This window comes from Lampetra fluviatilis, chromosome 5, assembly GCF_964198595.1.
Source record: "Lampetra fluviatilis chromosome 5, kcLamFluv1.1, whole genome shotgun sequence".
NCBI classification, from domain to species: Eukaryota; Metazoa; Chordata; class Hyperoartia; order Petromyzontiformes; family Petromyzontidae; genus Lampetra; species Lampetra fluviatilis.
The window spans coordinates 15,104,249-15,119,311 of record NC_136279.1 but is presented as its reverse complement, the minus strand read 5'-3'; the positions used below and the strand labels follow the sequence as shown (position 1 = coordinate 15,119,311).

The 15,063-nt window shown below is 47.2% G+C and overlaps 1 protein-coding gene across 1 annotated transcript in view; it reads right to left on the bottom strand.

The window, feature by feature from the left end:
• The window catches only part of MFRP (membrane frizzled-related protein), a 30,580-nt gene that overhangs the window by 7,020 nt on the left and 8,497 nt on the right, over positions 1 to 15,063 (bottom strand). The window contains exons 4-9 of the mRNA XM_078856907.1: positions 14,169 to 14,219; positions 12,064 to 12,138; positions 4,022 to 4,250; positions 2,644 to 2,774; positions 1,457 to 1,585; positions 1,215 to 1,291 (exon numbers count right to left, since the gene is read on the bottom strand). Of these exons, the coding sequence (XP_078713033.1) occupies positions 1,215 to 1,291; positions 1,457 to 1,585; positions 2,644 to 2,774; positions 4,022 to 4,250; positions 12,064 to 12,138; positions 14,169 to 14,219 (692 nt within the window). The remainder of the gene's footprint in view (positions 1 to 1,214; positions 1,292 to 1,456; positions 1,586 to 2,643; positions 2,775 to 4,021; positions 4,251 to 12,063; positions 12,139 to 14,168; positions 14,220 to 15,063) is intronic.

The following is a 15,063-nucleotide window of genomic DNA, read 5'->3' as shown; positions in this document are numbered from 1 at the left end:
TTTCCATTCTACGTGACTTTACCGAAAGAACCAAGAAGATGAATTATAATCATCACGATCGTGATTTGTGTTTAACATAGCGCCTTAACAGTACTCTCCTTTTTGTATTTGATTGTCAACCAACACTGGGTAAAACAACATGGGCATTTTCGTTCTCTTCTAGCATGTGCACCAACAGGTGCACCAACAGTTCCACATGCACTCTCTTTCAGCCCCGCCCCCCCTCCCAATACGTTCCATTCATTGGCTACCACATTCAGATAAGCCACTCCTTCCTCCCCCCTTAACTTGTATTGAAGAACTTGTATCTTGGAATCTTTGCCTCACTTGATACAGCAAATCCAGCTGTGACGGTCCCACCTGGTGACAGAGACTTGTGTTGCCTCCGAAACGTCGTGATTTTTAAATTTATTTTTTATTATTACTTTTAGTAATTTTTAATTTTATTTTTTACCTACGTGACTTTACCGAAAAAAACCTAAGAGTATAGCGCCCTCTGACACGGCTTCTCGCAGTGCTCTACATAATCACATTTGAAAGGGCATCCCCTAGTGGCAGTTCTCCCGGTGGGCACATGGTGACAAGACATTTAAAGACAAGCCACAGTAGTGCGACTGTGGCCATGCCACCCAAACTATGGACCACATATGAAACCTCTGTAGTCTGCGCTCCTTCAATGGAGGAATAGCAAACCTTACCAAACTCCTTCCTGAAGCCCTCTCGTGACTGGCAGACCCCGATATTGTCATTGAGCTCCTGAAAATATTGCCACCATACGCAAGAATAGAACCTGGCCTGCAAATCGGCATTGGTCTGCCGGTAGACGCCGATGTTTGCGATGTCTCATTCCATTTGAGTAATACGCAGGCATTTTTTCAGCATTTGGATGTTTGGCCAATACGAGTTACATTGTACGTTTTTTCATGGCTATTGTGGGAGGGAACTGGAGAACCCAGAGGATAACCACGCAGAACAGGCGGAGGACATACAAACACCACACAGAAAGGAGCGCCGAGTTGGAAATCGAAACCCAGGTGATCATTGCCGTGAGGCACATACGTTACCACTGCGCCACCCTGCCGCCCACCGTAATGAAATGAAAGAGACTGGACAACCAACACAAATGAGACAGAGTGCGGAATTCCAGAAAGAGCTCCCCCTCTTTTCCCACCGCGCACACCGTACCCCGTGCGCACGCCACTCACACCCGGCACCTGTAACGGGGGGTATGGCTCTGGGTAGAGAGGCGACGTGATGGTGCCTTCAGAGTCTGTGAGCACCCCTCCACAACCTGCACACACGGTACGCGCCAAGCAGACCACATGCACGATACACAAACCGCACGCCAATACCACATTAGAACATCTGTGGTTGCCGTGGTTGCTGTGGATTGTTGTGGTTGCTACAGATCGTTGTGGTTGCCGTGGATCGTTGTGGTTGTTGTGGCTGCCGTCACCGAGCTGGAAGGTGCCGTTGCAGTTTTCCTCGTCGCTCCTGTCCACGCAGTCCGTGACGCCGTCGCACACGAACTGCGGCAGGAGACAGCGTCCCACGTCGCATGCCCATTCATCCTGCGCGCACTCCACTAGCAGCAGCACAAAGACAAAGAACCCCCGTATAGCCTTTAACAAACTGTTGGTGCAAGTGCTATAAGCGAACACATACCCAGTAAACATGCAACAACTGCCCCAACGTTGCCATGTGGATTGAACCGTTGGATCAATGTTGTGCCAATGTTGGCCCAACGTTCCGTGTTCACGGGATTCCTGTCATTCTCGGATCCCTGAGGATGCTGGAAATATTTATATGACAGAATAAAACAAAGTGTAATCGTCGGTGTTTATAAAAACAAAAAGCACAGAAATATATTTTAAATATACCAGTATATTTGAGGGGATGTCCACCAAAGAGATAGAACGATTAAATCAGCTCGTGTACAGCTGCTAGGTGGATTGTTATGGTGGCAGTTTGGGGAGAACTTCATCCAGCAGTGAACTAATCAATCATTTTTGAAGACATCATCCAGGTCAAAATGTCTTCTTACATTTATGACGGTGCTCATATCTGTTGTGAGCCCTGGGCCGGTGGGGGAAATTCCACATTCTTATGGTGGGTGCCACTTTTTTTTATATGACAATCACTGCTGACTTTCTCCGGGTGGGATGGCACACCGAAAGACGGCTTGCACCGATAAAAAAAAAACAATCTGCGGGTCCAACAGACTTTTGTTCATGACAGTTCCCTAATCTTCTTGTACTTTGCGCATCTTGAAACAATGCCTTGCAACCACACAATCGGAGCACGCCTTGGCCTCAAGTTAATGATATCTACCAGGCTGTCTCAACACCAGTCCCTGTGACACCCCGGCCGGCTGTCTTTCGGAATCAACCATCTTTTATTGTTCATGCAAATGAAAACCGCTGAGTGCACTGCATGCACCTGATGGTTGGTAATCAGGGAAAGCTGTACAGTGGCGGGGTGAGATGGGGGTCACGAGAAGTGGAGTTGAGAAACACTCAGAGAGACTGCGCGGTCCAATCAAGGCAACACTGTGCATTATAAAACAAAAGTATAAAATAAGATGTCCAAGTAGAACCCAATCGTGTTCTGGGTATGAGTGTGATGGTGGTGCATGGGACGTACGCGTGTCCGGGTGGTGTGCGTGGTACGTCACGTTGAACCCTGCCTCCTCCACACTGGAGTCGGAGGTGAACACTGCGAGGAGCGAGTGCGTGTGCGTGTGGAGCGTTGGGGGGGCCCGCCCCCCACACAGCCTGCACGCGCCGCGCACATGGACAAACGACGCGTCACACGCCGTGCGCGACTCGACGAGCCTACGGCGCACTAAACCACACGCTGCACCAAGGCCGTAGCCATGGAGTCAACATTGGGGGGGGACCAAATCTTCCAGAGGGTCTGGGGGTCCCCCCCCCCCAGAAAAAAATGTTAATTTGAAAACGAATTTCCTGCCTAAAATATAAATAAATACATTAACACATGGGATGGACTTTTTTTTACAATAATGTCTAATAGTATATTGTATTACATTGCCCTGTTTTTTCTGTTTTACCTTTTCTTGTTTCATTGTATGTAACGGCAGAGATTGGGGATTAATAAAGTACAACCATAACCACAATCATATAAACAGAAATCTATTTTATAGCGATATATTGGGGGGGACATTTTGAGCATATTTGAATATTGGGGGGGGGGATGTGTCCCCCCCAAATATATATTATAATTACGGCCTTGCGCTGCACCACCATCACCAGCGATGATCGATCCACTGCTGGGTGAAGGCACCCAGGGGGTCACGATCTCACGCCGTCTTGCGACGTAGAAATCAGCACCCAGAACACGAGCTGACTCCACTTCACTTGAGTTGGCACCACGGCTCAACGGCAAAGTTAAAAGGCTCAGACAAGGCCCTGAGACTGTCACGTTAAACTGCACTTGTGGAAGAACTCCGCAGCAGCAAAACCACGGCTGGAGGGAAAGGTGGCACAGCGGCAAGTGCTGCCCCACACTTCCCAGTTTGACGACCCGTGTGTGATTCCTGGCCACAGCAAGCGCCAGGAGCGAGTGATTTATGAAACGGTTTTGGGTCCCTCACTTAAACATACCTGAAGCATGGTAACACAACACCCCACCCTGGCGACTGACAAGGTATGTGGAGGCCTTCATTCAGCAATGGATACATCAAGTGCAAAATGTATCACGCGGTGTGTGCGTCAGTGCCATGCAATGGTTATCTGTAAGTACCACGTTATGGGTATGTGAGAGTACCTTGTGGCCAGAGCCGGCCCAGCCACTAAGCGACCCTTGCAATTGCAAAGGGCCCCGTGGCCAGCAGAGGGCCCCCCTAGAGTCACTGCTAGCGATTGGGTGAAAACAATCATACATCAAAGGGGCCTCCAACCAAATTTTGCTTAGGGCCCCCAAAGGTCTAGGGCCGGTTCTGCTTGTGGCATGCGTGGGCAGTGCGTGGGCACCGTGCGGTGTGAGTGGCGTGTGCGGGCACCGTGTGATGGGCGTCTGTGTGGCGGCGTCGGTGAGCGTGAGCGCGTCGTGCAGACACGGCGGGGCCCCCTCCACGGCAAAGCGCCCCGAGAAGCGCAGCGCCACGTGCAGGTGTGCGGGCACCTGCACGTGCCACTCGCAGCGCACCGTGCGCGGGTAGCGCGCCCCCTCCGCGTAGCCCGGGGTGTGGAACGATCCGAACAGGCCCCGCAGCTCGCCTCCGCAAAGCGCTGTGCGCACACCGTACCGCACCACACAGCAGCACACCGCACGGCAGCATTACATGCACGGCTCACCGCATGACAGCACACCGCACAGAACACAACACAGCAGACATTTAACACGACCAAAATGAATTTAGATTTAAAGCTTTCGTGACTGCAGGGATTCATCTTCTTGGTTCTTTCGGTAAAGTCACGTAGAAGGGAAATAATAAAATAATAAAAATTCAACATAATAAAATACAATTCTCACGACGTTTCGGCCAAAACGCAAGCAGCCGTCCTCAGGTGTCTTTCCGACAGACCTGTTCTTCACTTGAGGACGACTGCTTGCGTTGTGGCCGAAACGTCGTGAGAATTGTATTTTATTATGTTTTATTTTTATTATTTTATTATTTCCCCTCTACGTGACTTTACCGAAAGAACCAAGAAGACGACCAAAATGACCAATATCATCCATAATACGGTTTTTTTTGGGTTAGATCACGTAAATATATAAATGCGTCGTTAAACCCACCACCACCCGACGCAGCCAATTAGTAAGGTTCGTCACGTAAACAGATGCCAATCCGTTACTAGTACAGCACACCGGTGTGTTGGAGAGCGTATCGCACGGCCCACATTCCCTCCGCACTCGACGACACTCGTGGCAATAATCGCACCCTCTACATCCCCCCAGCTCCCTCCTCACACGCAGCCGTCGCCGCCGCAACACGCCCCGCGCCTCCTAGTTGAGCTCTGCTCTCAGGAATTTCTCGATGTTTAAATGCCACTTAAGTGTGCGCACTGCGAGGATAACCCATCTCGTCTGTAGTGGGCAGGGTTTGTAGCAGTGGTTGGCATGGGCCCTGCCCAGTAAGCATGCCAACGTGGGGCCAACTGTTGGGCCAACATTGGCACATTTATGGGGAGCAGTTGCGCAGCGGTCCGCGCGCCACGAACCTGGCGTCCCGGGGTTCGATTCCCGCTCACGGCCAACACCGGTGACGATTATCTGAACCGGTCACGGGCCCTCCTCTAGGTCGACTCAGCCTTAAATAAATACTTGGTGCGGTGTGTAAAAATTAACCCGTAAAAACAAAGTTTTTCACTATAAATCCTTTATATGCGTGGCGGCTAGAGTCCTCTCGTCCTCTGGCTTGTCGAAGCCCGACTCGCTGTTGCTGGGCTTGGTGTGTTGTTCCCGGCTTTTTTGCTTACGTTTGCAGTTCGCCGTGCTCTTAATTTCCTTCCCTCTTCAACCTTATATCGACTATTCGCTCCTGTCTGGGTGCGATTCAATTTTGACTTAGGAAGGTTCTGATTGTCATATGCTTCGGGTCGAGTTGTATATTAAAGTATGGAAATAACATTTCATATTGACTTAATGATGGTGATGGTTCAGTAGGCGTAACTTGTGGCCTGGTTTAATTGGAGTGGGTGTGAATATCGATAACTTTAGCCTATCCTGTTGTTAAATTCCGACTTTAACGTTACTTTAATAGCAATACAGAATTATTGAGCTTTTTGACTTAACTAGGCGAACGCGAACTCCTGGTAACCTCCGCAGCCTTGTTATTCAGCTGAGCCTGCAGCCTTGAGAGAGGCACAACACCCTTATTCTCGTCTCACTGTGGTCATCCAACCTTCTGCTCTGGGAGTGTTATTCTTAATTTCAGGTCAAAGGCCCCCTCACGTTCAGACGCGCAGGTTGTTAATCAGCTCCCTCCCCTGTGCACACAGCGTTGCTGACCCACTTCATTTGACCACTCACCCTGGATTTAATAATTTAATTCCTTAAAACCATGCAGGATGGTTGGCTTTTTGCCTTAATTATGTCTGGCTGACTCTCCCACTGTCTCTGCCGCCTGCACGGGTGACATATGCCCGTTCATCAGGCCCCCTCCTTCCTTGAAGCAAGGTTGCAAATTCTGCCATCCTAGCCCTCCTCCAGTCCATTACTTAGTGACACCTGGTGTTTTGCAGTCTGCTGTGCTTTGGGGTGTTTTCATTCATTATATATCAATGATGATAATATATAAAAATATCAAGTTTGGAAGAAGGGTTAGGATACAACATGCCGCCCTTTTAAAAATGACCAGTGGTCAAATGGCCACGGGTTATTTTTTAAAAAATGTATACCCTTCTTCCATCATGAACCATCGATTGTCCTCAAGTTTTGCTGCTATTTCCTTACAACGCGCGCGTACGTGTCACAACTTAACATGGTTATATGTGACAAGAGAGAGGAGGAAAAAAAAATTCTAAAGGAAGGTAACACGATAAGGGAGGGAGAAATTATTCTATTGACTACGTGTTATAGGAGATATCGTTAAAAATATAGTTTCTACGGTTATTCTTGGGTGGCATCATCAGGCCTTGGCTCTATCCCTGCTAGCTTGGCAAGGTACGTTAGCAGGAGCGTGAGCAGGAGGGCTGCCATTTCCTGGAAAACATGTTACACATTATCGTAGTGTGATATGCCCATTAGTTTAGTTCCCCAGAGATTGGTGTTTTATTCTGAGTTAATTTTTTTATGTCCTAAGGTTAAGCGTTATTATGTTTCCACTTAAGCTTTCTGGAATTCGTACTCTTTAGTTTTTATTTTTTTTGGAAGGTCGTATAGGTAGGAAACATATAATAATAAAAAATTATTGTTTGTTGGTTAATTATCTTTGTTAAGTTTCTACTTTTCGGTACGGAAAACGTTAAGAAAACGCGAAGTTCCAACCGTTATTTATTCTGCCCTTTTCTGTATATCTCCAGATGTCTTGGGAGGCTAGTCCGTACATCTTTTGTCCATTCGGATGTCCATGACCTCTTTGTGACCGAACTCTCAACATTTTAACCGCCCTCCATGTTTCATGGATTCCTGGTGTTCTTGTGAGGAGAAGTGAGTTGTTTTCATTAATTAATTAAAAAAAAAGGTATATATATATTAAAAAAATTATTATATTTTTTTGAATTGTTCTTAATTAAAAAAAAAATAGACACAACAATCCGCCCGTTTGAAAATTATCAGGGGTCGATTTGGCCACTGGCGAATTTCCAAACCAAGTAAATGCCCCTTTTTTGTGTTATGAATCTATAAGCCGCCCTCACTCTCGGCGGTTATTTCTTACGACGCGCGCATATGTATCACAATCGTAACATGGTTACATTTGAAATAAGCAAAAGAAATAAAACACAACGTTGAACATCGGTACTAATCCATAACGCATTCCTTCCAAAGCGCGCGCATGTATCACAATCTTAACAAGGTTACATTTGAAATAAGCAAAAGAAATAAACTTTAACATCGATATCACCAGTTACATGGTTCTCATCCCTCATAACTCCGACGGATATTAATTTTTTTTGTTTTTGTTAAATCCTGGGAAACGCTAGGTAGCGGTTTCGAACGCATTTTTGCGTTAATTCCCTCCTGGTACATCCTTGCAATCTTTTTACCAAGTTCCGAGTGTCTGGTTCTCTCCCGTTTCCTTTCCAAATTTTCCTTTATTCCACCATCCCTGACTGTATGCCTGTGTGAGGAGGAATGAGTCCTGTCCTGCCTTCTCTGCAGCTTTTGCATCGTGTTCCCCTTTGTTACATTTTATCCAGTCAATTAGTTTCCCCCGAGGTGTGTTCGTGTTATCGATACAGCTCCCTTCCCATATGTCTCTCTGACTGTACTGCTTTGTAACAGATTGGTCGGTACGTTTTAATACGAGCTCCCCGTACCCCGTCACCCATTCAAAAATTATTCTTAATCCTATCATCTCAAGTGGCAGGAGTTACTTTGCCATTCCTTTTCAGAGTACTTATAAACAATTGTATCACAGGATGCTGAAAAATCCCTTTGGGTCCTGCCCACAAGGCGGGGTTTTCTTTTGATTTACTGTGTCAGGATCTGTCCGTGTGTAGGTGTGTTCATGTGTGTGTCCGTACGTCCGTGTCCTTGTGTGCATCACCCACGGTATTTTCCGTTGTCATACTCCCTCCATAAAATCCATGAGCAAACAATCAGATGTTACAAATTGCCCCGAAGTCGTCTCTCTGTCTGGGTGCAATATTATCTCTTGTCTGGCCTTCTTCATGAACCAAAACACAGACGTTACAAATCGTCTCACAGGCGCCTCTGTCCGTATTGCACGACCTGGAGGGAGGGGCACACTCCCTCCGACCCTCACAGACGCACACAGACATGGTTAAAAAGTTTTAAATTAACATTTGTCCCTTACCATTTCCCAGTTATGATTCTGTATGTAGCCTAAGGTGTGTCGTTTCCCATCGTGGTGCTTGACCCAAGTGGAGGTGCCTCCCCGAGCACATACACACTCCCATCCCGCGCTGCGGGGATACAAAGACGGCCGGGATCTCCCTTTCTCTCCGACCCTGGGTTTAACATCGCTCTTTTATTATGTATTTTATTTCGACCTGGTGGTGATTTATCCCGCTATCCTGGCTTTTCATAAGTTTTACTTTTGTCTTTTCATGCATAGGCTTATTATTATTAATTTATTTCCGATATCTTAGGTTAAGGGGTAAGTTTCTTGATCTTAGGAATTCGTATTCCTTGGTGTCTGCATGGTTATATAAGCGGAATATAGTTTACGGTGAATAGCGTTAACATTGATGTTATGTACGATATTATGTATTGTGATGTTTTTAACTTAACTTGTTGGTCGGCTTTACTGACATGAAGTTGTATTTCATAGCCTGGCAGTCTTTGCCTCACTCTGTCTCTGCTCGCCGGTGTTGTTGCTGTCCAGCTGACGCCGTTAACTCAAGGCCTCATTAATTTCCGTCACTCCTTGTAGGTGAGGGCGGTTGAACCTTGGAGTCAGTTCTGGTTTTTGTCTGCTTGCTTTTTCTGATGTCCCCTGACCCCGGGAGTTATCATTCCTACTTTTATGGCCTGTCGAAGCCCGACTCGCTGTTGCTGGGCTTGGTGTGTTGTTCCCGGCTTTTTTGCTTACGTTTGCAGTTCGCCGTGCTCTTAATTTCCTTCCCTCTTCAACCTTATATCGACTATTCGCTCCTGTCTGGGTGCGATTCAATTTTGACTTAGGAAGGTTCTGATTGTCATATGCTTCGGGTCGAGTTGTATATTAAAGTATGGAAATAACATTTCATATTGACTTAATGATGGTGATGGTTCAGTAGGCGTAACTTGTGGCCTGGTTTAATTGGAGTGGGTGTGAATATCGATAACTTTAGCCTATCCTGTTGTTAAATTCCGACTTTAACGTTACTTTAATAGCAATACAGAATTATTGAGCTTTTTGACTTAACTAGGCGAACGCGAACTCCTGGTAACCTCCGCAGCCTTGTTATTCAGCTGAGCCTGCAGCCTTGAGAGAGGCACAACACCCTTATTCTCGTCTCACTGTGGTCATCCAACCTTCTGCTCTGGGAGTGTTATTCTTAATTTCAGGTCAAAGGCCCCCTCACGTTCAGACGCGCAGGTTGTTAATCAGCTCCCTCCCCTGTGCACACAGCGTTGCTGACCCACTTCATTTGACCACTCACCCTGGATTTAATAATTTAATTCTTTAAAACCATGCAGGATGGTTGGCTTTTTGCCTTAATTATGTCTGGCTGACTCTCCCACTGTCTCTGCCGCCTGCACGGGTGACATATGCTCGTTCATCAGGCCCCCTCCTTCCTTGAAGCAAGGTTGCAAATTCTGCCATCCTAGCCCTCCTCCAGTCCATTACTTAGTGACACCTGGTGTTTTGCAGTCTGCTGTGCTTTGGGGTGTTTTCATTCATTATATATCAATGATGATAATATATAAAAATATCAAGTTTGGAAGAAGGGTTAGGATACAACAGCAGTCTCACCTCCTGCACACCCAACGGCTACTCTGCTAGGGTATAGGTGATAGGTGCTTGGGCTCAGCACAAAAACCTCACACCTTGCTTCAATAAAAGCCTGCTGGGCTAAAAGCCACGTAGGAGTCACACTTGGCCCTAATGCTACATTTCCACGGCAATTAAAAATCAGACCCGGGTCGTGCCGGGCCATTCAAATAACTATTTTGGGTGTAGGGCCTGGTTTCGGCCACCTAAGCTTGCACTCAATATTTATCTGCAGAGTGTATCTTACTCTTGCTGCCGAACAACTGGGCTTAGGGTGACCATGCTCCACACAGTCTGGTTCAGGTGTTGATATTAATACAGTAATTAAGAATGGATAGCTGTTTGTAAATCTACTGCTAGATAAAGGCCTACCTGTGCGTGCAGTGTCTGTCATGGAGATGGATCATACTTGATCACGCTTGGCATTGCAGGTCGGTGGAGGGGGGGAGGTGGCAGGGCTGGTTCAGATATCGTTCGCCACTGATGTTAGCCATAGCTCGGGTTGTAATCTTAATATTTAACTTCAAAGTCACATGTCCAACAACGGCCTCAAATCACACACGCTATTTAAAGAGTCAAACTACGAACCATTTTGCCTGTAAGATTAGCAGTTCACCGTTATTGATTCAAGCAAGCCTGACTACTCATGAGACACGGTGTGTTGAAACGGGTTCAGTGTTGCTTGTCCTGCATCAATGCTGCTGAAAGGCTGTGTGGCTGGTTATTTGATGTATATTCACCACAACGACGCAAAATGATTAGTTTGAGTTATTTAAAGAGTCAGGGTTGCAAGGTTCATAGTTTAGTTTGCGAACCACTGCACCGCCACTCCACGGATACGCACACGGAGAGTCGAATTTCGATGTAAAGCTTCTTTCGTGACTGCAGGGGTTCATCTTCTTGGTTCTTTCGGTAAAGTCACGTAGAAGGGAAATAATAAAATAATAAAAATAAAACATAATAAAATACAATTCTCACGACGTTTCGGCCACAACGCAAGCAGCCATCCTCAGGTGAAGAACAGGTCTGTCGGAAAGACAGCGTCAACAAGACAACAGACGCTGTATTTCCGACATACCTATTCTTCACCTGAGGACGGCTGCTTGCGTTGTGAGAGTCGAATGTCAACCATTTAGCTGAGATAGACTGCTGGGGAGAGTGGAGTTACTTTTTAGCGAGCACCTTTGCACACACACACACGCACGCGAGTGCGCGCGCGTACACAGGGCCCACTGTTGAGGACTGTTTCCACGACACTCACGGCACTCCAGTGTGCACCGGGCCCTCAGCCTCGCGAGCCGGTCTCTTACGGCCGAGCGGGAAAGCAAAAGGGGCTCTCGATGTCGGCGAGAACGGGGGGGGGGGAGGCTTTTGAAAATGCAGATGGTGGAAGCCACTTGTGCAGGCAAACCTCGGCACTTGCCGAGGGATTTACCAAATCTGTTTCACAGCTGGGCAAACTTCAGGCCTCACGGGTCCTTACCCCTGGACACAAAACTCTGTCGGACTAATCAAACGAGGGCGTTTCAAATTTAACCTGAATGATTAGTTTGAGAAAGTTTGACAGTAAAGAGGAGTGGACGAAATGTATCCTATTTTTTTTAGCTGAAACTTGTGATGCTGCTGCTGCTGCGATGTATATACCCCCTTTTACGTCGTTTCGCAAATACGTCGTCACTTTATTAACACGACTTCTTATTTGTGTCGCCTCAACCCACACCTACGTCGCTGATAGCATCCGTCCTTCCTCGAATCCGTCGCCTCGCAGCCTTCGCCTCCACCCACGAGCCCGTAAATCGCTTTGAAACCACGTCCTTTAAATATTTCGTCGCCGCACCTTTCAAGAACGCATCCCCCAACGTACGCCGGGGTATCACTCTCCATATTTCCTACAGCTGAGAGCTCAGCAACGGCTGCATCGCCAAGAGTGGTGGCTCACACCGCCGTTGTGTGGCCACAAACCACGGCCACGGCAAACATCAGTGGCACGGACGCACCTGGATGTGGAGGTACGGGCGTGGGGCCCGGGAGAGACGTCGACGCGGTGGTGGTGCCGGCTGTCACCTGCGAGTCTGAGCACACGCACGCACGTCCCCCCCAATATATCGCTATAAAATAGATTTCTGTTTATATGATATGTGGTTACGGTTGTACTTTATGAATCCCTAATCTCTGCCATTAAATACAATGACACAAGAAAAGGTAAAAAAGAAAAAAACAGAGCAATGGAATACAATACACTGTTAGACATTATTGTAAAACAATAATCAAAAGTCCATCCAATGGGTTAGTGATTTTTTATAAATATTTTAGGCAGGAAATAGCAGAAATTCGTTTCCGAATTTATATTTTTTTCTGGGGGGGGGGCTCCCAGACCCCCTGGAAGATTTGGTCCCCCCCCAATGTTGACTCCATGGCTACGGCCTTGGCGCACGCACGCATCACTCGACTGCGTGCATCGCTTTGTGCTTCACTCAACGCACAAAGCACGTGTACAGAAAGCACTCGGCCTTTGCGCATTACAAAAAGAAACACAACATCAGCTGTTTCTGAAGAATGACATTGCGGCCCTCTTGTCTTCGGTCACCGTGATGGGGTTTCTCGTCATTGACAAATATAATTCACGTGTTGCTGCGATCCAATTAAGGTCGGCAATTAACTCTTGAGTCGAGTAAAGGTGCAGCGATTCACGCACCACAATATGAACCCGACTATCTGAGTTAAATTCCCAGCAAATGGCTGTTTTCTTATCATGTATTACTTTTTTTTGCATGGGCACAATGTAACAGTCCGGCTACGTGAGTGAGCAAAGTCTCCTCTGTCTTCACGAATTGTGGGAAAGTGAAGAGGTGCAGAAGTAGATGGTGGGAGGTGAACGTACAGAGAGGAATCGGAGTGAGAAAGAGCAGGTGGAACAAGCAGGAGAGACAGAGCAAGGTGGGGGGCCGTGAGTGGGAGCAGTGAAACCAAACGAGTAGATTCTAGATTTGAAGATTTCGTGACTGCAAGGATTCATACTCTTAGTTCTTTCGGTAAAGTCACGTCTCCGTTACGGAGATTTGTGTTGCCTCCGAAACGTCGTGATGTTTATTTTTTATTTAGTTATTTATTTTTATTTCATTTTTTACCTACGTGACTTTACCGAAAGAACTAAGAGTACAGACGAGTAGAGACCAAGGAGAGGGAAGAGGAGGAGAGAGAGAGAGAGAAGAGAATCACACGGAGCAGGAGGAGTTTGAGGCATGGGCACGAGATTGTTGAGGTAGAAGGCAGCGCAAAGGAAGAGGAGGAGGTTTAAAGAGGAGGCTACGATTAGAGACTTACAAATTGAGCAGAGACGAGTGACAGGTGGAAAGGGGAAGGAGATGAAGGCATGAAGATCGGGGGGAGATCGGCTCACAAATGACAGTGGACACGCCGGGGGGAAGAGGTGATCAATAAGTATTTGTGTGCTAAAAAGATGGGCCATTGCCCAAAACGTCATCTATCACATACTTTTCCTTTTAAGGCCACAGTGTTATTGACGAATTTGTTGAGTTTTTTTGTTACGTTCCCTTGTGCACCACTGCTATCGCAGGAGCAACATATTCTTATCTTATATGAACGTCATTTATATAGCGCCTTAACCAAGGCGCTTTACAGAGAATTAAGAACGGTGCATATGAATGTAGTGGTGGAGATGAGGTGGATAAAAAAATGAGAGGAAGAAACGGGCACATCTGTGATGCGTGAATTCGGTGAAAGCGAAATTGATGACAGTCGATGGTGATGAATGGATTGAATGAATGGGGAATGAGAATATGAAGAGGGAACAGGAATGGTGGTAGTTATGAGGGGGGGGGGGATTAAAGGGGGCGTGGGGTGAGCTAGGGAAAATAAGTTAATTTTGAGTGAGGAGCGGAAACTATTGAGCGAAGGTTCCTGTTCAATGTGACAGCATGAAGATGTAAGCTTGCCTGGCGGGGGGGGGTGGGGGGAGTGTGAAGAGAGGTCCATAGAGGAGGTGGTGCAGCGTTGAGGAGCCAGGGGGAAGCAGCAGCAGCAGCAGACACACACAGCTGTTGAGGGTTTTGTTGAAGCAGCGGAAAGAGATCAGCAGTACCTGGGCTTGGCGCGTTCGTGGCGTTGTTCCACGGCCGAGACGACTGGGACACTACGTTTCACACCGCACACACATTCACACGTGAGCATTGGACACACATTCACTTATTCACTTTTTACTTCATGACTTATTTGTCCAGGAAAGGCCACACTGAGTGGGAGGACTCTATTTCAGGAGGGTCCAGCATTGGGTTTTGATTTTATGATGTTTTCTGCCGAATAATGATGAGAGTAGAAACACGTGGGAGGAAACAAGAGCAATCCAGAGAAAACACACGCGCGTGAGTGAGCAACACGCTATCCCCGCACAGATGGAAACAGATGGCTATTAGCCCACTTGCGTTGCTGCCTTCTCTTGGCGAACCAGAGTATGGCACCTTGACGCCCACGAAAAGGGAGTTTTGCAAGATTTTGTGCGATCCACCAACCTTAGTTACCTCCACAGTGCTTGACTATAGGCAGCCAAGTGCATCGCCAGCACCACCCCCCCCCCCAGGCTAATGTCGGTGCACTGCCTACCACTGCACATGCCATGCCGGTGCACGCACGTGCAGGTCGTTGCCAATGCACATTGTCATCTCGCTTTTTAAAATATGTTTTCTCCAAACTTGATCCCGATTTGGCTGTTGACGTCACGTCATGTGACGGAGAACCCGTTCGGGACGCTGGCAGAGTAGTGCCATCCCTCGTGTTAGAGAACGGTCCCCAGAAGCAGATATCAAAGAGCTACTTCTGAAATTTCGATTTAATCAAAAGGAGACCTGATGGTTCAATGAGCCACTCTGTCTACAGGAAATCCACCCATACGGACGCTTATCTAAAACCGGATTCCCACCACCATCCATCCCAGAAGAATTCCCTCATCAAGACTCTATATCATAGAGCCCAATGCATAT